Source organism: Manis pentadactyla, chromosome 1 (genome assembly GCF_030020395.1).
Source record: "Manis pentadactyla isolate mManPen7 chromosome 1, mManPen7.hap1, whole genome shotgun sequence".
Classification (NCBI taxonomy): Eukaryota; Metazoa; Chordata; class Mammalia; order Pholidota; family Manidae; genus Manis; species Manis pentadactyla.
The window spans coordinates 101,957,310-101,984,319 of record NC_080019.1 but is presented as its reverse complement, the minus strand read 5'-3'; the positions used below and the strand labels follow the sequence as shown (position 1 = coordinate 101,984,319).

The 27,010-nt window shown below is 36.3% G+C and overlaps 1 protein-coding gene across 1 annotated transcript; it reads right to left on the bottom strand.

The window, feature by feature from the left end:
• Positions 1-3,059: 3,059 nt before the first annotated feature.
• Positions 3,060-26,408, bottom strand: SKIL (SKI like proto-oncogene). The gene is made up of 7 exons (XM_057499925.1): positions 26,028-26,408; positions 22,719-24,443; positions 10,373-10,466; positions 8,681-8,913; positions 5,598-5,839; positions 5,072-5,296; positions 3,060-4,412 (listed from the first exon to the last, which is right to left on the bottom strand). The coding sequence occupies exons 2-7, from the start codon at positions 23,815-23,817 to the stop codon at positions 4,254-4,256; spliced, it is 2,052 nt and encodes a 683-aa protein (XP_057355908.1). The 5' UTR covers positions 23,818-24,443; positions 26,028-26,408; the 3' UTR covers positions 3,060-4,253.
• Between the last annotated feature and the right edge of the window lie 602 nt (positions 26,409-27,010).

The window sequence follows — 27,010 nt, the reverse complement described above, 5'->3', positions numbered from 1 at the left end:
GTGTGATGCATAACAGACGTTAAAGGAACAAAAGGAGAAAATGTCAATCTTGAGGGACAAGAATATTGAGCTCACACAGGATACTAAGATGGCTTGAATCTATTTCACTGGCATTATAAGTTTATTTGGAATTAAATCCACAATCTATACAAGTTATGTACAAGGCATGAAAATGGAAAACAGCACAAAATACAATTGAGGTATAAGCTAAGAGCACAGTATGTCATGTTTCAATAAATATAATTTAAAATTTGTAAACTAAGTGACCAGATGTCTTGTTTTATAGTAAAACCATATAAAATATTTATTTCACGTGAGGTAGAGGACAGTTTTTGTCATGTAATGCAACCAACCACAGCAATTTAACGATAAACTGTACATCATTGGCAAGATTTTAAGTTGAACTATAGTCAATGTCATCAACAATTTGTTTCAACAGTTGCAGAACAGATATTTCATTTACTGCCTTCACAGGTTAGAAATTTAGAAATAATTTAAGACTACTGTGTTTGTTGGCTTAAAATTATTAGGATAAGCAAATACTTCTAACAGGATGGTTAAAAGCAAGTATATTTTATTTCTCCCACACTATAATTCCCCAAAAGTTGTCCTAGATTCAGCAATTATTTTAGTAGGACTTTTTTCTACTATAACTACTTTAAGTATGCTGTGCTTTATTTTCAAGTGAGGTATTTATATTGAAGGAAAAAAAATCTCATAAATTTCTTTTACATTCACTAACTTAATATACTATTTTGTTTTCTGGGCTTAATTTTTCAATTTATTTTTACATTTGATCACTTCCTAATTCAAAAACAGGAGTACTATATATTTAATTCTATTACTTAAGAAACAGGCTCCAAATTGCATTATGTAGTTTTAGAAACCATTTAAAATTGGAAAGATTTTTTTTAAAAAACTGTCCTTTCAAACAAGATGCAATACAGAATACCCATATAAATTTATTCCAATAATGGAAATTCTTAAGTATTCTCTACTAGAAAAAATTGTCTTGTTTATTCAATCCCACAATATATAATACAGCAGTAATGTGTCCCTTATTGCTGGCAGCTTCAATAAAAACTATTAACAAGTAGTTCCAAGCACAGAAATAGATGTACAGTATGAGCACTTTTCATATTAACTTTTAATGTCCTGTCGTGCGTATTAAATGCATGAGCAAACAAAAATGAGGGTTCTTCCCATATCAATCAAAATTAGTATAAGTTACTGAGAGGAAAAATTTTAAAGCTGATCAAAAACCTTCAGCACCAGCTTTACAAATAATTTTAGGGAAAAATCTTGAGCATGTTTCATATTACTCAAGTTCCCTTATCATTCCACTTTCCTTTAAACAGAAGCCATAGATGTGCAAATAAACTGGTTGTTCTCTCATGTCTCCTAAAATATAGATAACCTGCAGATATTGTACTCAGTCTATTTCACCTACTTTAGTAACTGTTTTTTTTATTTAATATGTACAAGTGATTTACATCTCAACTGGCAATATATTAAATGTTATAAAACTAGTTTAAAAAGCATAAAACATCCTCGCTTTCATGGACACAGAAACAAATGAATATGCTTTATAAAAGAAAGCACAATCCAAGTTTACATCATCAGTCAAATTCTTTCATGTTGTTACAAGTTGCATTTATGAAATCAGGGTGGTTTAGAGCTTCCTCAGTGACAGCAGGTTTACATTTAGTACCTTTATAGATTTGGTGGTACCTTTTTTTCATAGAGTATAGAAACTATCATCACCCAAATTAAACATTACCCATCACTCAATCAGCTAAATCATCTATCATCCTTCTAAAGATGCTCTAGCACTTCTGATAGGCCATTACTTTAATGCAGCTTTCTTAAATATTTTTATATTTTTCCTAAAATAACATTACAAAGTCTGAGGAAAAATCTGCTGGCTTAATGAACTGGCACACAAAAGCTAACACCAAAGCAAAGTGTAAGCTGGTAACCAACAAACAAAATGAGCATGCAAAGAATACATTTATATGGATATTTTAGCAGAGGCCACTTTTAAGTATTTCAAAATCTCTGTATTTTCAAGCTATGTGGTACAGTTTAACTTAAAATTACTAACTAGAATAGGTATAATATTTACAACCAACTAAAAAACTATTTTCAGGGAAGTTAGACAGAAACCTATGGCACATCAATGTATCTCCCAGAAAATGAAGACTCCACGATTTCAAGTTTTCCTTAAGTGAAGGACCACAAAGTATTTCTTTACTCAATTCTCAATTAAGGGTTTATGGCAATTTAAAGGCATTTAAGCACTGCTTAGAATTTTAAAATAATGTATTTCAAACTTTAAGCAATTTATTTTAGAAGTTTTGGGTTGAAACTTAAGTTTACCATTTACTAAGTAACATAAGTAGAAAGATTTTGAGTGAATTAGAAAAATAAATGAAATTACAGGGGCTTGAGTTTGTCTTCCAAAAAGCTTAGCTGTGACACAACTAATTCACAACTAAATTGAAAACGTATTATAAAATGTCTTTGTGATTTTTCTTTCTCCAAATCAGAATACAAGGTATTGGGAGGGTATGTCATTTTTAACTGTGTTCCTGTATGTTATTTTAACATTTATTCCTCCTTGAGGATATTCTAAGAATCAACAAATTGCAGGGTTAACACAGTAAAATACAGAAAATAGGCAATAAAGAAACTATACTTTGGGAAGTACAACAATTCTTTTAGGATAAGTAAGTACCATTAAGCAAAACATGAAAATAACTGGTTAAATGATAACCTACTGATAAGTTCCATACCATATTAGAATATCTTTCATCTATGCTCAGAATAGTATAGAACATTAACTCTAACAGATTTATTTCAAAAATAAATTTAGCTCTCACGTAATTTCATACACCTTACATGAGAACATAAACATAAAACTCATGGGATAATAAAGTCAATTAATAGTAGCTTAAGGAAACTTCCTTTACAAAATGTTTACTAAGAATTTTACCTAATATCTCTTAAGGAAAAAATTAATGTAAAATCTGTCACTAAAGAATGAGATTTTTCTGTGCAAAAAAAAAAGTGCAGATGATGTTGTTCCTCCCCCAAACTATATTATTCCTTTGTCTTCTGAAGATTATCTAAAAGCCTTTTAGTAGCAGGTAACTAAACTCCCCTATATTAACCTATCAAATACTATCAGTTGACTATAAATTCCTGATTTTGATTATTAAGTAGTAACTGAAAATGGTCCATTCGTGCAAATCTGTAAGACTTAACATTTACACATACAAAAGTCCAAAATAACCTTCAAGGTGTTTAATATTTTACAATTTAAAGGAAAACAAACCCATTATATAATTTTCAGTAAGACCCATTACTACATACAAAAACTGTACAGGAGGATTATGGATTATATAGAAACTGATGTACATCAATGATATCAGTTTTTCTTAAGAACATTAACATTTTAACACCACTGTTAACAAAAAGTTCAAAAATTATTAATTTTATACCCTCAAGTTGCTGCATTAAGAAAATTCTACATATTACCACATTTAAACCAAAAAACAAATCACAACTGTTTCTTTTGTTCAGCAGTAGTTTGTAACAAAGCATGTTATCCCTCCCCATCATGCCCATGGGGCGTGCTATAATCTCAAATAAAATTTCTCTTTTGAAAAAATGTCTCTTAGGAGACATTAAAAAGAGAACTGGTGGAAACTCATTCCACAAAGGAACAAAATAAAAGCAAGTTTTGTATTTAATAATGAGTATAAGGTATCAGTATTACTGTATCAACTTAGAATGGAAATTGTGTTAATGAAAAAAATGGAGATTCAACTTCTTGAGTAGCTTTATATATATGAAAAATGAAGCCACCACTGTATCTAAAATTGAGTCTGAAATATGGATAACAAAATTAACCATAATGATTTTTCATCATACAATGAAGCTTTTAAAAAGTATACAACTGCTAAATTTACATTAGAAATATAGGCAGATTATCTAAAACTTGAAACTATATAGTATTGTTACTAAGCTGGTTGGAAAAAAATACAAAGAAACATACATTTTCATTCATTTGGAAAATGTGAAAATTTATGTACTAATATATAATCTATTCACTTTCTCTGATCTAAAAATGGATAGAATGCCTAGTTATCTTCATGCAAACACGTTGTTCAGAATTGAATAACCAAAACAAACAATCCAACAAAAATAAACCCTATTGGAAATACACAGATGAATCTCTCTAAAGGTTTCTATTCTTTAGCAGTCTTTGATGATTTCAAAATTTGCAGCTTTAAATCTTTTATCATCATCTCTAACTTCTGTCTTGCCTCCCGTTCCTGTCTGAGCTCATCTTGGAGTTCTTGCCTATCAGCCTCGGCATGGTCCAATCTCTGTCTCAGTTCTGCCAACTGTGTGATTTAAAAGACTGTCAGTTTTCATTCAGGTTTGTTTTTCCAATCTTTCCTCACATCATGACAAAGACCTCCTTTCAAATTACTTTTTACCAAATGAACTATTTCATGCGCACTACAATCTCTTAAATATTTAATACTGTTAATCATTAACATAACATTAAATTGGGGGTAAAAACAAAGAATCAAAAGAACTGGAGACCTAGAGCACTTTCAATATACCCTATGCTTTAGTATACTTCTCATCACAACCTACTCATGTTAAGGCTTACTTGTTCACCTTCCCCAAGTCGTGAACTGATACTCATTTTTGCTTCACTGCTTCTGAACACAGTGGACAACAGTGTATTTTATTAATTTATTTGAAAGCCCTATACATTAAAATAATGTAATACCTGATATTCAGAAAGACAGAGATAAGCAATTTGGGCAACTAACAGAAATCCAGTAACAGTTTAAATAAAGCAAATAAGGTAAAAAAATTCATCTTGGATGATATAGCATAAAGTTGTGTTTTAAATAGAATTATCTATTTTGACATCTAGCCTAATGAAATAAGCTTGACAAAAAGTAATTTCTTTAATAGAGGAGGTTAGGTTAACAGCTTAAATTTCAAAGTTTAAAGGGCAACATTACACAAACTGAGTCATTCTTACCTGTGCTGCATATTCAGCCTCTTTGTCTTTTTCTAAATTTGAGTCACAGGTACATTTTTGCTTCATTACCTGCTCTAGCTTTTTCTCTAAGTCTTTCTGTTCAACATAAAATTCTTCCATTCTTTGTGCATGTTCATTCTGCAAAGATTCAAGCTCTTTCTGTAAATTCTGCTGTTCTTCAGTGAGTTCCTTCATAGCTTTTGAACTACTCAACATTTCAACTTCCTGTAATACACAGAATCACAATACAGTTTTTACTTTATTTCCATCATGTTAAAAATTTCAATTCAGAAAAAATAAAAAGCCAGGACAGGAAATATATAAAATTCAGCTGTCATATCAGTTCTATATATAAGTAATTATCTTGAGAAACTATTTTCTCTAAAAATTTTCAAGTATATTAAAATTGCTTATGAGTGTAAAACTGAATAATCTTAAATACATTTGCAGTATCTCTATTAACTTTTCTCAAAAATATGCAACAGTATTGTTTCATAATGGGCTATCATTTAGATAACAATTTTACCATCTGAAGTTGTTGCTTCTTCTGCAAAATTGAGTTCAGTTTTTCCTGTTGTTTTACATAAGTTCTCATTACTTCTTCCATGATTTTTCCCTTATCATCCTCACAAATGACATCTTTGACAAGAAGTGGAGATGAGGCTGCAGCATCATGGTCAATTACTGCCTTGCTTGTATCTCTGACTAAGTTGAAAGTGGTAGACTCAGATTTCTTTTTACTTGTAGAATTATTTGAGATTGATGGATCTTTGAGAGGCAAAAATGAAGTAACAAAGTATGAATATCACTGTTAAAAATTCACTAGAACAACCCATAAATGAAATGAACAATTCCATGTAAAATTGAAACAAAAAATTATAAAATACTTAGGAATAAATTTAACAAGTGTTGTACAAGACTTGTACAATCAAAGCTATGAAACATCATTGAAAGAAATTAAAGAATTAAATAAATGGAAAAGTATCCCATGTTCATGGATTAGAAGACTTAACATTGTTAAGAGTGTTATGAACTATTACTATGGTGTCATGAATGTTTGTAACCCCAAAAATTCAGATATTGAAAGCTTAACCCCCAATGTGATGGTACTAGGAGGTAGAGCCTTTAGGAGGTAATTAGATCATATGGTGGAGCCCCCATGATGGGATCTATGCCCTTTTAAAAGAAGGGCTCCTGTCCTTTCCACCATGTAAGGACACAGTGAGAAGACAACAACCATGTAAGGACCAGGAACCAGGGGCTTGCCAGACAACAAATCTGCTAGGTACCTTGGTCTTGCACTTCTCAGCCTCCAGAACTGTAAAAAATAAATGTCTGTGGTATAAGCCACCCAGTCTGTGGCATTTTTGTTAATAGTAGCTTAGAGGAACAATAAATAGTAATGCTCCCTAAATTGAGCTACTTTTTCAATGCAATTCCTATCAAAATCCTAGCTGGATTTGTAAATCGAGAAGCTGATGTGATATTTCCTACAGAAATCCAAGGAATCCAGAATAGCCGAAACAATCTTGGGAAAAAAATAACAAAGTTGGAGAATTCACAACCCTCAATTTCAAAGCTTATTACAAAGCTACAGAAATCAACTCTGTATAGCACTGGCATAAGCATTGAGTCCAGACATTTTTATATTTTACATTTTTATGGGCAACTGGTTTTCAATAACAGCACCAAGACAATCCAATCAGGAGAGAACAGTATTTTCAGTAGTGTTCAGACAACTGTATCCATATACAAAGAATGACGTTGAACTTCATACAGTATAGAAAAATTAACTCAAAATGGATCAAAGATCTAAATATTAAGAACTAAAATACTTATATGTAAGTCTTTGTAGCCTTGGATTAGGCAATGGTTTAATTTAGACCTAACATCTAAAGCAACGGAAGAAAAAAAAAAATTGGACTTCATCAGAATTTAAAATTTCTGTGCTTCTAAGAGCATTAACAAGAAAACAAGACAACTGACAGAATGGTGTATCACACATTTGGTAAAGGTCTAATATTAGGTATGTAAAGAACTCTTACAACTCAAGAGTAAAGAGACAAATTACCCATTTTAAAAATGGGCAAGAGATCTGAACAGACATTTCTCCAAAGATATACAATGTCAAAAAAAAAAAAGAAGACACTCGATATTAGTCACTGAACAAGTGAAAATGAAACCATGAGATACCACTTCACAACCACTAGGATGGCTATAATCAAAATACAGACAATAACAAGTGTTAGCAAAGATGTGCAGAAACTGGAACCCTCATAAACTCCTGGTGGGAATGAAAATGGTACAGTCCCTTTGGAAAACAGTTGCATAGTCCCTCAAGAGGTTAAACATAGTTACCATATGACCCAGCAATACCACTTCTAAATATATACCCAAGAGAACTGAAAACATATGTCCACTTTAAAACTTGTACCTAAGTATTCAGAGCAGCATTACTCAAAACAGAAAAAACTGGTCACAATCCAAATGTCCACCAACTGATGAATGGATAAGCAAAATGTGGTATATCCATCCATACAATAGAACATTATTAAACCATAAAAAGGATGAAAGTGCTAACACATGCTATAACATGAACTGAGAAAATAGTATACTGAATGAAAGAAGCCAGACAATAAAAGGTCACATATTATATGATCCCTGTTATATAAAATGTCCAGAACATGCAACCCATAAAGACAGAAAATGGATAGAGGCTGGGGATTTAAAAGGGTAAACTTTATGGTATATGAATTATCTCAGCAATTTTTTAATTCACTAGAATCAATTAATTTGGGAAACAAAACACAAATAGGGCATAATGGTACATTACTGATTATTGTTTACCATATTTAAAACTAAAAACAATTGTTTTAGAAACCTCAAATTTAACCCCCTTTACCCCATGAATCACAGCTATCTATGTCAACAGTTAAATGACATTGCTCTTCAATAGCTCCAAGGAAGCTGAACTAACTTCTTACTTGCCTAAGCCATAAGCAAAGCTATGCTGCTAGAGAGGGTAGGTAATATAGGCAGCATTTGGGCGGACATGGATTGTTTGGTCCATGGTCGCCTGTAACTAGGCAGCTTTTTTTTTTTTAGATGTCCAGCCAGCATTCTGCAGTTATGCCATCTGCCTGGTTCTCACAGCTGAGTTTTCAATCCTTGCTTATTCCATGACTAGTTTCCCTAAGTACTTTGTCTAACTACTCTTACATATACCTCTTAGCATTATCAGTTAAATGGTTTCTCAGTTTACGGCAAATTCGAAAGAAAAACAAGGACCTTCTGAAGAAAACTGACAGCAAAGAAAAGGGAGGAAAGGAAAAAAAATACTCAGAGTATTGCAGTTAAGAAGCCTTATAGCCTATATATCTATCTCATAGCTTTATAGCTATTCACTGTTCTTAAAAAGTATAGCAAAAGTATACTATAGAACTGAGGTTCTAAGTAATTACTTGGGAGTTCAGAAAGGTGGCATTCTTTAAAGATAAAAAAGCCTGAGAGATCTGGAAATTTTTCTTAAAGAGAAATCCCCTCTGAAAATGCTGAATAAATGTGTTTATTAAGTATCTGATTTTAAAAAGATGATTTCTGAATACTTACCAAAATGGCTACATAATTCTCCACTTGTTTTTAAATCCATTTTCTCCTGTTCCTCCAGTGAGACATCTGGATAAGACACTGGTTTTTGATGTTTCCCACTACCGTGAGGCTTCTCAAACTGTCTCAGTCTGACCCTACCTGCCTCTGTCTTTGTGACCTCCTTAGACTGGGATACAGCAGAAGCAAGGGACACATTTGGGGCAACTACTTTATCACACATGTACAAATAGTAGCTGAAAACAAAGAAAGGCAAAATAAGACACATATTACATTTAGGTAAAAACAAAATACGTTCTCTATTTCTATGGTTAAACTATTTTATTTTTTTTACCAAAACAGACAACATAACAAATCAGATAGTAAGGGTCACAGAAAGTAATTCTTAAAAAAAAAAAAAAAAAGCCTGTACTTTAGGCAGCAGGAGCAAAATTATGATGAATTTTTATTATTCTGCAAAAAGTAATTTCTAACCACTCAAAAGATACAAGGAAAGAAAATGATTGTTTTTTCTTCTCCCCTCAAAACTACCTGAAAACTAAAAGCATGAAGCACTTCACAGAGCTGCTTAACAGCCCTGGGAAAGTAAGGTTTATGCCAGAGAGAAAACAGACTATACGCTACTACGGTAGACTATTTTCTTGTCTGCCATGCCCCCAAAGCAAGGAATCTTTGCTCTTTGTTATGGCAAGGCTGATTCAGACCCAAGCCTGGCTATGGGCTGATTCACCATAGGCCCAATGAGGGGCTCCCAGTGCCTAGTGCCCATCTCACATAACAGGGAGAGAACAGGTGCTCCAAATGCTCCTTGTATTGAATGCCACAAGCAATCTTCCTAAAACAATTTAATACTTCCTATTTGATAAAACATCACTAATAAACTGTATAAAACTAAGATCAAAGAGATAACTACTAATCTTTTGCTCAAAGCTCACATAAAATTGTTCAGTAGATTATGAGAGACTCATGGAACAAATCTGAGCTAAATATTTAAGAACCATATTATTAATTCTAATCTACATAACCTTTAGCCAAAAGATACAAACATTAACTGATAGAACACTTCATTCCCTAAACTCTAAATAATCTCCTCTTATATTTCAATTTCTTTGTACTGGACATCTATGTTGTTCCTCTTTATCAGTCACATTAATTCTGAGGAGGAAAACAGAGTATTTTGCTAAGAAAATGACAGGTTTAATACTGCCCAAGATTTACTTCAAATGCAACAGGAATGGTAGGAACTGAGCAAGTGTAAGTAAGACTGAGATTCTTCATCACCACATTTAGAGGGAATATATATTTACAGCAGAAGAATTAATCTAGGACTTAATAAATATAAAGTTTGTAATGTAAGTGCATTTTTCTTGAAAAATATGAAAACATGATATTGAGGAGATTGATTACCCTGAAAGCTTCTAAGTTTCAAAAAAGTTTCCTTTTAAAATACCAAAGCTGAATTTTTTACTTCAGGGCAGAAAGGAAACAATCCATTTCTACAAAAAAAAAAAAAAAAAAAAAACCCTAGAAACACCAAAAGAATGTTATCTCAAATATTCAACACAATTTATAATTCATTCCATTAACAAGAAAGCCTAAAACTAAACAATGAGTTCCCAGTGCCTAGAACAGTGCCTGACAAACACAGGTGCTGAATGAACGGATGAACCAACAAATGAGGCAATACCCACTCACCTGGGGTGTAAAAATGAATGTGTCTGAGAAACATGGTCACCTTCCTGCTTTATAACAGGATACCATGGCTGTAATTCCATTCCTGATGGTGCATCTATCTGTAGAAAAATATAAAAGGAAAAGTTTTATCAAAGGACAATGTGGCTAATTTTGTGTGCCAATTTGACAAGGCCTGACTAAAAGAAGAGCTGCATCATTTAAGAGTCACCTAATAAGCAGTCTTTCCTTAAAGTACCAAGTCTAGTCATTTGAAACTCAAGCAGACTGCTACATGAACTATTCCATCACAAGAACAGTTTCAGTATGCATGTTAACCTGGATGAACAGAAATGATTTTTAAATTTCATACTTATGGTATCTATTTTAAAAATCCATTTTAAATAACAGTACTCCACAAATGTACAGCATCAGTTAAGCTCTGATTTTTCTTCTTGCTGTAACAATCAGTTAGAATATACCCTATCTTCACAGTATGTTAGCGTATCAGATAATATTCTAAGGCAATAAATATTTGCCAGGGGAGTGATATCATCAAGACGGTGACCTAAGTCATTCCTGACTTTGCTCCCCTTCATAAGAACTAACTTTTATTCAAGACCAAGACACCACTGAAAGAATCCAAGAACATGGGGGTGATGGTGAAGTACTTCACTGTACCTCTGAAACCCAGAGAGACTGCATTAGCATGGATGTCAGCTGAACCTATGGGGTAACCATTTAACCATTTAGCCTAAAACTTGTACAACGATATATGTCAATTATTTCTAAATAAAACTAGGGGAGGGGTGGACTGATGGAAAAACAGACAGATATGTAATAAAACAAGTATGATGAAATGTTAAAGAGCAAAAGAAAAGGGAACCCAGGCAGAGCCTCACAGAGTAATCTGAGTTGAGGGAACAAAGCTGAATATTCTGGAAGAGTAAGGCAGATCAAGGTGCAAGACAGAGAAAGATGCCTGGAGAGAACACTATAGGTTTGCAGAGTCCACGTCAAGAATTCAGCAGAGTACTGATCAGCACATGCTTGTGAGGAAACTTCTTCTATTTGGGTCATGCGTTTCCCTGGCAGCTGATGTGGTTGGTGACTGGTATGGGTGAGGCAGGAGTCCAACAGAGCAGCCCTGTTACAACTCTGATGGACATTATTCACTCCAGAGTCCCGAAAACATTCCTGTTGGGACTGTACTGCATAATTTTACCGCCCCTCTGCCCAATCTTGCCCCCACCCCATTCGTTTCACAGGTATTAATCACTAACAACTTGGGTGCATGTGCACACACACACACACCCTTTGCCAAACTAAACTTGAAACCACTTTGTCTGCTAACACTTATCAGTGAACTGTATTTCCTCATAACCTGTGACTAAGGGAAAAGGTGGTAACTGGCTTAACTTAGTGAGTATCTACCTGATAAGAACTTACACATTCTGCTTAATTCTAATAAATACCTCATTAAGTAGGTGTCATGATCTCCATTTTACAGATTAGAAAACTGAGGTTCAGAAACTGAGAAAAAGAAGAACCAGTGGTTATAAAATGCTCCCTTATTTCTGTTTTTGCTTTATACTTTGTCTCCCCTACATGTTATTTCCTACTATGAGAATATGTTTGGGAAACATATTCTGCTCTTTTGGGAAAAGACTATCTGAAAAGAGTGGCAAGACTCACTGGTAGAGGAGAGAGGGGAGCTGAAAGGAGACATGGTTTGGGTGAAGAATAAAAATAGGTTAACAGAAAAACCCAATGGAATGAGAGGATAGCACTGGGAATGAGATAAAGGAAGAATGAGACAAAAAGGAGAGCCGTATGTTCCTCTGACCCTGCCTCTGATGTCCACTCCCTTCAGCAACCAGTCAAGGTGGGTGGGAATGATACCCTTAACCCATAATGCATAACCACCACACTCAGGGACAGCCACTGCATACCCACCAAGATTTGGAAAACTACTTCACCTGATGTCCGAACTAGTCCAATTCAGAACCAATAAACTGCGTAAAATGGAATGGAAAGAATCTCCAGATGCTAAGCAGTCACGATGAAAGCAAAATCAATTCATAAACCGTCCATGGTTTGATCAGGGAGATCCTGCTAGTGGAAGAAACGAATGGGGATGAAGAAACTCAGGAGAGGCCTGGAAAGTCACTGTCTACTCCAATGAGACAGTCTGAGAACAGAAGCACGTTTTGGAGCACACAGTACACACTTGATCAAGCAGGAGATGACTTAAGGCCAATTAAAAGCCAAAATGAAAATGTAGTAACTTGTATCAGTGGGAAATCAAGATACTTGTTAAGAATTACTGGGCAGGGAATTTGAAAGACTAACAAGACCAGAAGATTATAGGGAAAAGAATATTATTTTGAAAGGATTTAAATATCTATAATATTTATATTATTTAATTCATAGATCTGATCTCTGAAAATACATCTCAGAGACTGTTGGTTGTCTTTGGTACTTAATGGAGTAAGATATTGAATGTGAAAAATACTATTTTGTGAGTTTCATAGTAACAAAGTAACCTTATTAAAGGATTTAAATATCTATGAATTAAAGAGTTGTATATTCAGGGAAGGCCTCTAGTCTATATATAAAAGTGGAATTTTTTAAAAATCTCACAATTCTGATCAAATATTCTAAGTTCAGAATGTATCACAAGCCTGGGCAAATAATTTAATACATCTCATTTGTCCCCTACCCTCATCACAACAGAGTATAATATTTGATGTTTAAGAAGTTTTGAGTCAACATGACACACGTTAAGTTATAGTCTATATTCATACATATATACCATACTATACACTACTTAGAAAGACTGAAATCTAAGACATTTCAGAAGTCACAGAAAAGGTTAAAGTTTTGAAAAAAACAGTGCTGAAAAGAGGAACTTCACTATCTAAAATATTCACATTTTTCACAACACTGTATGATGAAAGAGGTGTTAATGAGCATAGATTAAGTAAGTTCAGTCCTATACACATCAATAAACTATAAGACCAGCTTGAAATAATATTTCTTTTCTAGAAGTCATTTGTTAAACTCATTATTTAGAAATTTTAAAAAGTTGTTTTAATCACTTTTGCATAGCAAACAGATCTGGATGTACTGCCCAATATATCAATTGTTTTGAGATTTTTTAATTAAAATTACTAAAATTCATTTACATATTCAAAAGCTTTTCCTATTACTTATATGTGGAATCTCAAATCTTCAGAATAGCAAATTCTAAACTTCAGCCAAAGATCTTGAGTTGAAATCTGACTCAACTTTGATCAAGTTCATTTTAAAACTCTACAGCTTGATTTGTTTAAATTATACTTGTTGTTCATGATCCAAGCTCAGTGTATCTTTATTTCTATGCTGCCTCTAAACTTCAGATGCCAACTTAAATAACTGCTAGCACATTCACTTATTTTTAAACATCCAGCCCTCTCTAGTTTACGTCCTTTGTTGCCTCATCTCACAGCATTCCCACTAACAGTCACAGACTGGGGTTTTAACGAAACTCTCCTTAAGGATTACCCAGTGAGTCTCAGCTAAAATCTCAATTCCCTATTCAAAATCCCTGACAAGAGGCTATCCAGCCTCTCCTTAACAGCACTTTGAGGTCAAGAACTGTCTTACTTCTGTATTTTCAGTACCTAGCACCATGCCTGGCATATATTAGTAGGGACTCCATAAATATTTGTGGAGTCAATTCTGAATGATAATGTAGGTCATTAAATCCCAGGGTGCCCTTTAATAAGGTTACTTTGTTACTATGAAACTCACAAAATAGTATTTTTCACATTCAATATCCTACTCCATTAAGTACCAAAGACAACCAACAGTCTCTGAGATGTATTTTCAGAGATCAGATCTATGAATTAAATAATATAAATAATGGGGAAATGCACAACACTACCAAGATAAGATGTTGGAATTTTACTTAATATGCTGTGGTAAGCCATAAATACATTTATAACAGATTACCCTAAGTGCATGCTAAAAACGATTAAGAAAAGCACACATTATACAACAGAACATTCACAGGCATGCCAGATTTTCTCATCTATTCTGCATTTGTGACAACATACAAAATTAGGTCTTCAAAAAAAAGAACAATGTAATTAAATGGCACAGCAGCAATGCTACTACTAGGCAGGAATAAAAATTAGGTACCAAGATATGAGCTTCTATTGCCATTTGTCTTACCTTTCAATATAGGAATAATTTACTCCCTTTGTGTATTAAACATTTAAATAGAATACACTACTTGGCAAAGGAGGGAAGTAGATTGCTTAGTAGCTTAAGTTAAAGCCTTAACATTTTAAAATGCTTTTATCACCCAACTTCCTCACCATTATCTACCACAAACTGAACAGATGGCATCCTCATCTGAAACACACAGGAAAAATTTCAGACATATTATTTCATTCCAAAGGTTCTTTCTCTAAGTCATGAAGCAACAAATAATGTCTATGAATGCAAAATTTATATAATCCCAAAATGTACAGGAGAGTTAATTTTAAATAAGTAAAAATTAAGAAATGACTTATGAAAGTTTTTCTAAATTTCAACTTACGGTATTACGTGTATATGACCCTTTGATAATCAGATCTCCTAACAGAGAACCATTGTGTTTTGGTAGTACAATGCTTACTATTACAATGACAAATAACTAGGCTGATTTCATTTACAGAAAAAACCAATAAGCATTTTTGTCACCATTTTCTAGATACAAAATTACCCACTCAGCATTATCCATATGAAAAGATTCCAATTTGTACTAAAAAAAAAATAACAAATCCTTTTAAACTCTTAGACTTATCTTCAATAATAAACTTTGCTTTTTAGGTGGCATTCTAGTCTTTAGTTACAGTATTAACATTATGATATTTAAATCCTAATGACACACTGATGAAGAAATCTAGACAATTCAACAAAATATTGGTGGGATTTCCCAAACCCACCCTAAAATCAGAAATAAATCTTGAAAAAATATGTGGAAAAAAATATTTTTTAAAATAGAATTTAGAAAGTGTTATAAAAGATATTCATTTTTACACTATGCTATTCATTAAGATAGTAAGCATAAAGGGCTAGCATATTTGGTAAGTTTAACAGTGTATTCTCCTAATGGTGTGCTTACACAAGATACATAATAAATATTTATTTATAAAATATAATGGAAGTTAAATACACTTTACTTTGTATGAACCCAACATAAATCATCAGCAACCTTACTAAATACATGTCTTAATACATAATTAAGCACTAACTCCTTAGGTATAATGTGAATATACTTGTCAGGGTCTTTTTACTGTGTATAGTAATACTAAGACCTTCAAGTGGTCAATAAATGATTTCAGAAGGACACAAAAGACACCCTACCAGACAGCTGCCAACAACTCTTAAGAGAAAGAAATTGAGTATCTCAGTGCAGGATCAGGTTTCCTCCATACTTCCAACATGTTGTGAATGAGTGCTTCAACAACTAAACAGGAATAGTGTTACAAGAAAGCAAAGAGCTACTTAAGAGAATTTAAGGCTTAGTCTTGTGGTCATTTTCTTGTAATTATTAGAATCAACCTAATGCCAAATTGAAACAATGATTAATGCACTTTCACTGACTTAGAAGAGACCATCTTCAGGAGATACAGCAATGTTGCTGTTCCCCCACGCTGAAAGATCATACCACCTACCTCAAAAGCCGATTTTAGATTTAAAGTACTTAAAAATGCTCACAGGAAAAGCGAAAACTCATTCTTGAAATGTGCAACTATTCTCTTAAATCCTTCATGGAAAAAGTCATGTTGAATCAGAAGTATTATTATCACTCCCTTTACAACTTGAAAGAAAAAGAACTGATTAAAAAAACCTGTTAATTGCTGAGACTTTTAAAAATAAAAATTTTTATGCTGAATTCTATGGTGTCCAATCCCTTTAATACTGCAATTACTTGGACACACCTAAGTCATATACATCTTTTCACTAAAATATTTTGTTGTCAAAAGTTTTAAATCTGTATAAATTTAATGCTTTGCTTTTCTACCCCATTTCAGTATATATGCTTTAAAAAACTGTGATCCTGGATTATTTTGGCCTTCAACTAATATAAATTGACAATATTAAAATGTAGATTCATTTCACTATGTGCAATGTACTCTATTTTTTATTTTACTCTATTTTTAAATGTTGGTGACCCACTAAATTGATTTCATGACCTTGCTGGCCCTTCTCAAAGGGTTTTCAAAAGAATTAAGCCCAAATGCCCTCAGGTATCTACTGCACACAATTAACTTCTCTCCAAAGCCTTTAGAATGGTACTACAGTTGACCCTTGAACAACTTGGGTTTGAACTGTGTGGGTCCACTTATACACACATTATTTTCCAATAAGTACACTGGAAAAATTTCTGGAAATCTACGATGATTTGAAAAAATATTTATTTTCTCTAGCTTACACTTTAATTATACAGTTTCTAATACACACAGCACACAAAATATATTAATTGGCTACTCATGTTATCAGTATCTGGTCAACAGTAGTTTTGGTGGAGTCCAAAGTTATCCATGGAGTTCTGTTATTACTGGGGTTGGTGCCCCTAACTTCCATGTTGTTCAAGGGTCAGCTATATACACCATCCTTGGGAGCACTGATGAAACCAACACTCAAATGATTTTTTCTGTAGGGCGTAAGTCTCCTCCTGCGGAACCCCAGATGGGAAAGGCTGCAGAGGTGACGAATTGCAATTTGAAAAACACTGCTGTAAGTGAACTGTCTTAAAATTGGTCCAAAGTATTATTTCAATTAGTACCTGGTATTAACATTGGTGCACTCTATAGATGCTTCTGCACAGATTTACAAAGCATTATATATGTAAAGGACCATGGATAACTATCACTTCTTGCTGAAATCAGGAGGAAATTGTTTTCTTCTTTGCACTTTTCAAGGATTTGCTACAACAGGCCCATACTGCTTTCATAATCACACTAAAAAACACTTTTAACATGTAATAGAAGCCTAGTATTATTTACTAAAATGGTTGTTAGCTCCTTAAACTTCTTTATTCCTTGTCCCTATTAAGATAAATAACACATGCACTTTTAATGCTATTTGAAATCTCAAAATAAATTCAATACCACAAATGAAAACAAAATACTGCTTTACTGTAAAACTAAACCTGTTTTCCTCCTTGAATATCACTGGCAACTCTCTTTATAGGGCTACTAAAATTTTTCATTCAGTTATCCAAACCTTTATTAAACATCTACACATTCTAGATTTGTAAACTAGAAGATGGAGTCCTGCCCTAGGGGGCCTCCCTCCAGTCATTACGTGCATACATATTTCTGTGACCCACTTCTAAGTCTCGAAATCAAAATGAGTTCTAAATTTATTTTGTATCTTTCTTATTCATTCCTCTTTCTACCTAGCATGGTGCTGTAATACTTTAATGACTGAAGCAAACCATAACAAGGCTTATTAATATATTAGCCTAAAAAGAGGTTTATGGTTTCATTATATACATTCCTTTTGCTTTTTGTAGTCTAATAAAATCCTTGGATTATTTTTTACATACATAAACCAATAGAACAAACTTCTGTATGTGGACAAAATGCAGGTTCCAGCCATTACTAAAGTTATTTCCAAATAAGTTATACCTCTACCTGAACAAAGTTCTGGCTCCACAATTACTTCCACTCCCAGAATTCTAAGGGATTGAAATTAACCCAGCTATTAATTACTTCCTCATTCTTCCAGTAGCCTAAGTTATAATGTATGCATAGATTTGAGAACACTGTTGGCTGAAACACTAATTCCAGGCTACCTTTTTCCTTCTCTTCCTTGAAGTTTCTTAATTTCTTCCCATTTCTCAGACCAAAAGGATGAACTTCTAAGTTTTTCATCATAGCCTTTTAAAATGTGTTAACATTTTTAAATGTTTTAACTTTTTAATTGTATTTACTATTATTTATAATTACTTAATTGTATTTACAAAACCATAAGGGGGCACTATTCCCAAAGCCATTCTGAAGATTTCACTCAATGTTTTAAACCTTTTTCACACTTTCTTCTTGCATACTTCATTTTAGTAAGTAAATAAATATCCAATTAGTATAATTACTGTGTGCAAACAACTAAGAGATATATTTGAACCCTTTGTCTTAGAAATACCTTCACATAATTCTAGATAAGACAAGTAGATGTTTAGGGAAAGGAAAAATCCCCAAATATGTATTAGTAAACAGTTCAGTAACAGTCTGAAGCACCACTCCACACTTTAGACTCTTAACTTGCAAAATGCTTTCACATCTATTCTCTTATTTGATGTTACCTTATTCAACAGTTTATTTGCAAATTATGTATTTATTATAGGGTAAATCGTTTTTCAAAAAAAACTCCAAATATTCTAAAACATAATGAAATTTTAGAAAATTTTGTTCGGTTAAAAAAAAAAGGTATCACCAAGTGTCTTTGGTGTACTGTGCACTAAACTATGTTCTGGGAAAGTAAGAAAAAGTCTCTGAATTCATGAAAAGAGTTTGTTTTAGAAAGCTAGACAAAAATATTCATATCGGTCCCTCATATTAGCACAAATACTTCATCTCATTCTGACTTTATTCTAACTTGATCAAAATTTATGCTAATCACAAAATCAAAGTACATCACTGATGTAACAAAATTACCATTAAATCTGCCACAATTATTACTGGAACACATTCTGCCCCAACACTACTCTCTCTAGTCGCCCATCCTCTCTGGTGTATTCCTTACCTTATACTTAGGTTTGTACTAAAAAAACATTCTTCCTAAACAGAAGTATTAAGAGTTTACAAGGAGAGAATTTTTTTGTATTATTATTATTCCAATGATCTCTGCAGAAATGGTGATGTGAAAGGAAAAGGCGAAACTAAAAATTGTTAAATGTTTACTAGGCTTTATGAGGAAAACTTTTGGTTGTTACCTTTAGGTCATTGATTTGCATCACAGATAACCTACAGGGCTTTTTTTTCTAAGCAGAGTAAAACACTGTATTATTTTACTTACCCAAGAGTAGTAAGTCTGAATGTTAGAAATCTAAATTTTAATTTAAAAAATACATATACTTTTAAGGGCATATATCATTAACTTAGTGGAATGTCAGCCATATGCTGTTAACAGTAGAGAATCACCTATAATTACTTTATCAACTGACTAGATAGACTTTTCTAATATGCTTAAAAACAGTCTTAAGTAATCATCACCCTTCAAATTTTATTTATAAATGATCAAATTGCTTAGCAACCATCTTTCTGTAAATAGATGTAAAATCAACAAAATCAGAATTAGATCAAATAAATAATACCCAATGAAGATTTGGAAAAAAATCAAGAATATGCTATTCTTGCACACATTTGAACACTGTAAAATACAATAACCATTTTTCTAATAAAAAGCCCCCAAAACTCAAATGACATGAAGAGACTGTTTGATAATATCATTTTGCAAAACAACCTAGGCAGAACTAAAAATCAGTTGTATTTCTTGTGGTGACCTGAGTAAGAAATAGTTCAAAACATGCCTTTAGTCTACAAAAAATAGTTCTTTACTTAGAACTGATCTAACACCATTATTTTTCCTATCTAAATATTAGCTACTAACTATGCAAAATACACCTATTAGCTATGCAAATAGTTTGGTGATCATTACTAATATAATTTCCACCCTTATAAATAATTTAACAGTTGCTACATTTCAAACAACTGCCTACTGAGTTTCAGGGTCTTTTAAAATCCAGAAACAATACTTCAACTACATTAACTATATAAACATGTCAAATTACATTAGTATTCACACTAAACAGAAGGCTCTTTATAAGGGATTAATATATTTAGTATATCTTTAAAAAAAAAAAGCCCATCCTGATTTTTTAAAATGAGCTTCCTCTGGGTCATCTGATTTGTTTGGCAACCAAATGACTCACAGGAGAGAATGAAAAATGTTCCCCAGTCAAGGCCATCCTCTCACCAGTTAAATACCTTGGTCTACATGCAAGTTAATACAGCATATAAGAGCCATTATACTAAAAGGTAGGTTGATAAGAAAAGTTAATGTTTCTCAAAATTCAGTTTCTGCTACTAAGTTTGCTTTAGGGAAAAGTAGTGAAAATTACTAGACTTCAAGTTAGAAGAACTGCATTCAACTCCTGATTCCACCACCTACCAGTTATACAACCACAAGCATGTGACCCACCTGGGCACTTGTTTCTCATCTGAGAAACCCTGTTCACAGGCCTTCAAAAAAGAACAACCTCACAAGGTTTTGAGCAATAAATTTTTAAAATGTGAAGAAGCATAATAAAACCACCACTCAAGTATGTATTGCACATGAAGCCCAGAAATCTTCTCTCTTGAAGGCTTGATTGCTAGAAATTTCCTTAAATGTCCTTAAATTCCTTAAAAATCACATAAAATTGGTAACAATACCAAAATAACACTGTAGCAAATACTGCAAAAAAAGACGGTAACAGTAAAGAATCACCTAAATAAAAATATAAAGAATCACCTATAGCAAAAAGATGGAAAAAAATCACACCTTTCCGAACTAAAAAATGAATTCAAATTCGTAAGTTCTGAGACAATAAAGGACTACTTCCAGATGAAGAATGGTTTCAATTTTAACCAAACCCTAGTGCATTCAGTTTCAGTTAAGTAAATTCATCATCCTTTTTTTTTTTTTTAACCTTTGTCATGGTTCTCACATATTTTTTTTTTTCTCACAAATACAGAGCAGGACTATTCGGCAAAGTAGTTTATTCCAAAAGTGCTTGTCAGAGCAATGAAGATTGAAGCAAGAATATAGAGCAAATGGACCTATGGACATGGAAGGGTAGAACCCTAATTAGCTTAGGGCAAGATAATCATAAATGTCAAAAGGGGCTTTCCACATTTTGAGAATATAATCTCTAAACACAAGCTGCAGCATGGGACCAATCCAGCTGTATGCAAGTCCAGCAATTTCAGAACTGGCTTGAAGTCAATCCTGCTTCGAAATCAGTTACTAACTACACCTGAACAATATAAACTTATCTAGTAGCCAAAGGTAAGGAATTGTGAAATTCTGACCCTTTGGAAGCAGCAAGGAGCAAACTACCCTCATGTAGAGTCTAAACTTATCTTCATTGGGTTTCAGAAGTGAATTATCTTAAAACTGTACTGTAACTAAATTTCCCTCAAAACATTTAAGGGACTGTAATAAATTACAGGATACAAAATCTTAGGTTCTAGCCCAAGCTAAGCTCTTAATGTTGCTGTGAATAATCTTAAATTACTTAATATGCTTCATTCATTTCTTCTGTGAAGCAGAAAAGGCAGAGATTATTTCAACGAATAAAAACTAATAGTGGAAAAATTTGCTTAAAGTGAAACGCAGCAACCTTTTGTTTTATGAATCAAATTAAAATTTTACAAGGAAAACTGCTCAAACAACGCTTGCCACATTTTAAACACTTGGTGTTAACTATTATGCTGATTTTAATCAAGTAGGAAAATTTATTTGAAAACCAGATCAACAAACTAAATATTTAATAACCCAGACCTTGTCTGTTACCCAGGCATAAAACAGTTGTGTAGCCTACCAGATAATACTGTGGGAAAAACAAGTTTAAGATCTCTCTGCTGATACGTTTTTTCTTAACATTTATTTAGTTTCAAACAATCTTTATTCTAGCGATCACAATTTTTTTTAAGTACTCTTTTCTTTTAAAAAAATCTTGGGATACCAGAACCACAAATTCTTCAGATAAATCGGTCTCTTCCATTTGTCTCCAATATTGATCAAGCCTGAATATTCAAGTGTAGAAGCAATGTCAAAAATCCTACATGTACCTCTGAAAAATGCTACTGGAGCCCACCACCAGAACTGTTTTGGATAGCTGTTACACTATTCGCAAATGGAGATAACAGCAAAATGTAAATTACCTGGAGTCCTAGGACAACAATAGATTTAGTTATCAAAAGGCAGGATGTGGGAAAAAGAGGCTATGACTTGAGAAAAGCCCCAAATCCTCCACTTCCTTGTTAAATCATCTTAGGAAAACCACTTGATCTCTTCAGTCCCATTCTCTTTATCTGTAAAATGGGAATAATCTACTTCTCTCCCAGTTGTTTGAAAGATCAAGTAAGAACACACAGGAAAACTCTGTAGCATAAAATATGTAATACAAACCTAACACATTACAGAAATCAGTATTTTTTGTTATTGTTGCATGAGCAGTTAAGTTTCTTAACAACACACAGATTAATATTCTAAATATAGACTTCTGATTTCAAAGTAATCCATTACCGTTATTCAAAATTGTTATTTAGGGGAAAACAAAAACTTGCCTTGGATTGAGTTCTCTTTCCATTTCTCAGGCTAAATTTCTCCTTCATTTCTTCCAAAATTATTTTCAGTTTTTTTTCTTCAGGTGTCCCTAAGTACTTCTGGTTCACGTGAAGATAGCAAGGCCATTTGGCTGATTCAAAGCCCCAGTGGCAAGTCCTTTTGTCAGGTGATCTATGAGAATGCATCACAAATGTCTGGGGTGCGAACATTCCACAGCATTCCAGACACTGAATACACGGTGCATCAGGCTGAACATAGAACTGGGGTGCAAAAAGACCCTGACATTTGCCCAAGCATTCATGTTCCACTTCAAATGCACTGCCAGTTTCCTTTAACTGGGCCAATGAGTTTTTAGCAGGAAGTATGCTACCATTTTGTGGACAAGTGCGTGGCCGCAATAAAGCGTTACAAAGTCTTTGTGCATCAGTTAATGTGATCAGTCCACAAGATGGGGCATTGAATGGAAGTATTCCCAGAACCTTTAAAATATGAAGCTGGTCTGAAGTACACCTTGAACAATAGATGTACAATTCATCACACACTGTATTTATTTGCTGGAGTGAAAATTCTCGGAGAACAGAATTTAAGACTTGGGGCAAACAGAGTCTCTTTTCTCCTCCAACCTGAAAGCAAGAAATAGACTCCCCTTCCAACACAGTCTGGGTGAGTTCCGTGGAGCTATCAGAAGGGATGAGCAGTGGACCAGGAAGAACCTGAGGAGATGGGAGAGGCAGAAACACAGTAGGTGACATGCTTTCTTGGGAATATCGAGCAGAAAATGCTGCTGGTCCACCCAGGGAGCTCTGACTACTTAAATGGAATTGTGCCAAAGTGTGTTTCAAACTGGGATTTAAATGTAAAGGTTCAGGCACAGAGGCACAGGTTCCCTTGACATGCTCTCCATCCATTTCCATTGGCACTTCATAGTCATCCAAGTGTTCCTTCTTAACTGCTGGCAGTTTGTTTATCATTTTTCCATTTGCATGAATGTCTGTCATCATTTTTTTCACTGGAGGGCTGCCATCATCTCCCATCTCATTCAGTTTTTTATTTGAGCCCTGAACCAAGGAGAAATTTGCCTGCAGGTTTTCCATTGCTATAACTATAGTGTCAATTAAGTAAATATGATATCTGCATTGTTACTTAGTTGCTTGCTTGAAAAGAGAAAAGCAATGTATATCAATACTTATGCTAACTAACTCTATCAGAAAATTTAAATTTCCAAAGAGAGATCTCCCTAAACTGCTCAATAGATTTCCCAATTTTTTTTGTTTATATTCCAGTATAATTTCACTCAGAGGCACGCCTCTGAGGAAGCCTTTGTTTTTAATTCTTCAGATTCTTATTAAAATTAAGTTGTCAATTTTCTCAAGTCAAGATGTCCAGCTTCAATACAAAGGTTTGGTCTGGTTTGAAGCAAAACGCATGAGAAGTTCATGCAATTACTTGTGTCATAAAATCTAGACACAAACACAAGTCAAAATGATATACCCAAATTTAATTTTTGGCAGTAAGGAGACCAAAAAAAGGTAAAGAAGAAATTATCTTCTCTAAAAATGATCTGTTGTTCTATGTTGACAAACTGGAGGTTTGTATAAATCCTCACACCATAAGAAGAGCCTCTCACTCCACTTGAACTTCTGTAATTAAAAAAACGAATTCTAAAGGAAAACAGTCCAGTTATCTTCAAGGATTGCTATCCATTCTTCTTTTAATTAATCTGGAAGAGAAGGGGGATGGGGGAAGTTAAATTTGAATTCGCTCCAGAGGCCAAAGGGTCAGTCTGAACCTAGTTTCTTAAACTGAGTTAACTTTACCAAAGGTGACACTTGAGTGATTTCTTTAAATCTAACACAGTTAACCAGAAGAACCTTCATTTAAATAGGAAGGCAAATTTGGAGAAGGGGTAAAAGGAGCAATAATATCCCTCAAAAGGTAGACGGTTACTCCAACTTAGAAGAACCTTAAACAGATTATCTCACCCAAAACTCAGTACCAGAGGCATCATTCTCAGTTATGCCATTTTAACTAAAATAACCCATTGCTTCATCTCCTAATTAAAAAGAATTTTTTTCATCCAAAATAACCAGATATGAGTTAACATAGCTACGATCTTAAGTGCATTAATTCATCTAGTCAGTGTGTGCTATTTTTCTGGAACAACTGTAGGCAAAAATTAACTTTCTTTTTAAAAGGCTAGTGAATTTGCTTAATGGAAGCCAAAAGCTATAGATTCCACTCCAGGGAATCTTCATCCTTGAACAAGATCAATCCGGGGAAAAAACCACAAGGCAGAGAGACCTCACAAAGAATGCAAATGGAGGAAGAGGGGAAAAAAGAAAAGATTCTTCCACTTCCTTCTTGAGAAAAGAAATCCAATAAATTTTTTCCTTTACTTTACTTTAAAAGCAATTTACTTTAAAACAGACCTAAAGGGTTAAGGACCAAGGCCACTACCAACGTACTGACTTTCGCCCACCACAGGAACACCTCAGCCAACGCAGGCCAAGAAGGCAGGAGGTCTGACCTAGAATGGGCGAAACCCCCAAACCCTGAAATCGTCGGCCCATGCAAAAGCTACCCAGCCATCACTAACCCTAGCGGGAGTGGGGAACGAAAGACATGGGACCCGGGACGCCTCGGGATGTGTAAAGGGGGTAGTAGGAAGTGGAGGAAGCAAGAGTCCCTCAACCCCCACCCGCAGTCTCGGGGCAACCCCAAGTGCTCTCCCAAAACCGCCCCACTGCGGGGGCCACGGGGAGGACTGTGGAAATCCCCCGCGTGCCCTATCCCCGGGAAGTTCTCGGGTGTTACCCCAGCACCCCTACGACTGCACCTCCCCCCGCCCGCCCGGGGCCAGAAGGGAGAAGGGTCAGTGGGCGGGTGGGGCACGAGCCGGGATCCCCTCGCCGCCGAGGCCAGGCGGCCAGGTCGAGCAGGGGCATCCCCGCGGAGCAGTGGAGGGCTGGGGGCGGATGGGAGACTGTGACGAGCGTCCCGGTCTCCAGGGTCCCGACGGCTCCGGTCAAGTACAGCGACCTTCCACTGCTCGCGTCGACTGCTCCGGGTCAGCGAGGCACGATTCACCGAGGGATACCCGCCTTGCGCCCTGCATGGCCCCGACCCCACCCGGGACCCGAGCACCGGAACCCCCAACTCCGGCCTCCGCGACCGGGGAAGCTCGACGAGCTTTATTAATTCCCCACTACCCCCGAGGCAGCCGTCGGGATCCCCGGGGACCGCGCGTCCCTTGCCTTCCGCCGCGTTTCCCCCTCCCACGCCGAGCCGCGAGCCGGGTCCGCACCTGTGCCCGCCGTCGCTGCCGCTCGCCCGCTCTCTTGGGCTCTGCCGGCGCCGCTCCGAACCCCACACACATCGCTACACACAGCCCTCTGACGTCACCGAGCCCTCGGCCCGCCCACGTCACTGCGGAGACACTCGGCTTCCCGCAGACGCCGCCGCCGTCTCCGGCCGCCCGGGGGAGAGCGAGGGCGGCGGGGAGGGGGAGGGGAGGGGAAAGCAGCCAGCGGCGGCACCGCGCACGCGGACCAGCCGGCGTCGCTGCGGCCGCCGCCTCGCGGCCCCCAGCCCCTCGGAGACGCGCGCGCCGTCTGGCCTATTGTGGCTCCTTGGGGCTCCCCTCCTCCCCAGGCGCGCGCCCGGCGCTCCTGGCTCCGCGCGCCGTCTGGGCGGCTGGCGCGCGGCGCTGTCTGCGGTGCACCCGGCGCAGACAGGATGTTCCCTCCCCGCCCCACCCCCACCGCCGCCTCCCTCCTTCCTTCCTCGAGTCGCCCAGCCGGCTGTCTGGGGCCACCGCCGCCCCGCCTCCGCCCCACCCGCTGCTCAGTGGAGACGGGCCAGACCCGGGGGCGCCCTGGCCACTCGGCCGCCGCGCGACAGGGAGGGAGGGGGCAGGGCGGCCGCGCGGTGCACTGTGCGCGACCCCAGCAGCCGGCAGGGCCCGCCCCGCAGAGCGCCGCCGCCCGAGGTCAGGCACGGGCGACCCTCCCCCCGCGAGGCCGCAGCTGGGCCGCCCCGCCCCGGAGGCAGCCGGGTGGCGGCCGCCCTGCAGCAACCCCCGCCCCCGCCCTGTGGGCCCCGCTCCCCCGGGCGCGCCGGGGCTGCCCCCCGCCCCCGCGGGGCCTCCCGCCCGAGGGCCGCCCCGCCAGCTGCCTGCGCTCCGCCCCAAGTCCGGGCGGCCTCCGCCCAGACGCCTTCCCCCGGCTGACCTCCATCCGCCATCGAGCCCGGCCTGAGGCTGCCCAAAGGTCCGGCAAAACCAGGAGA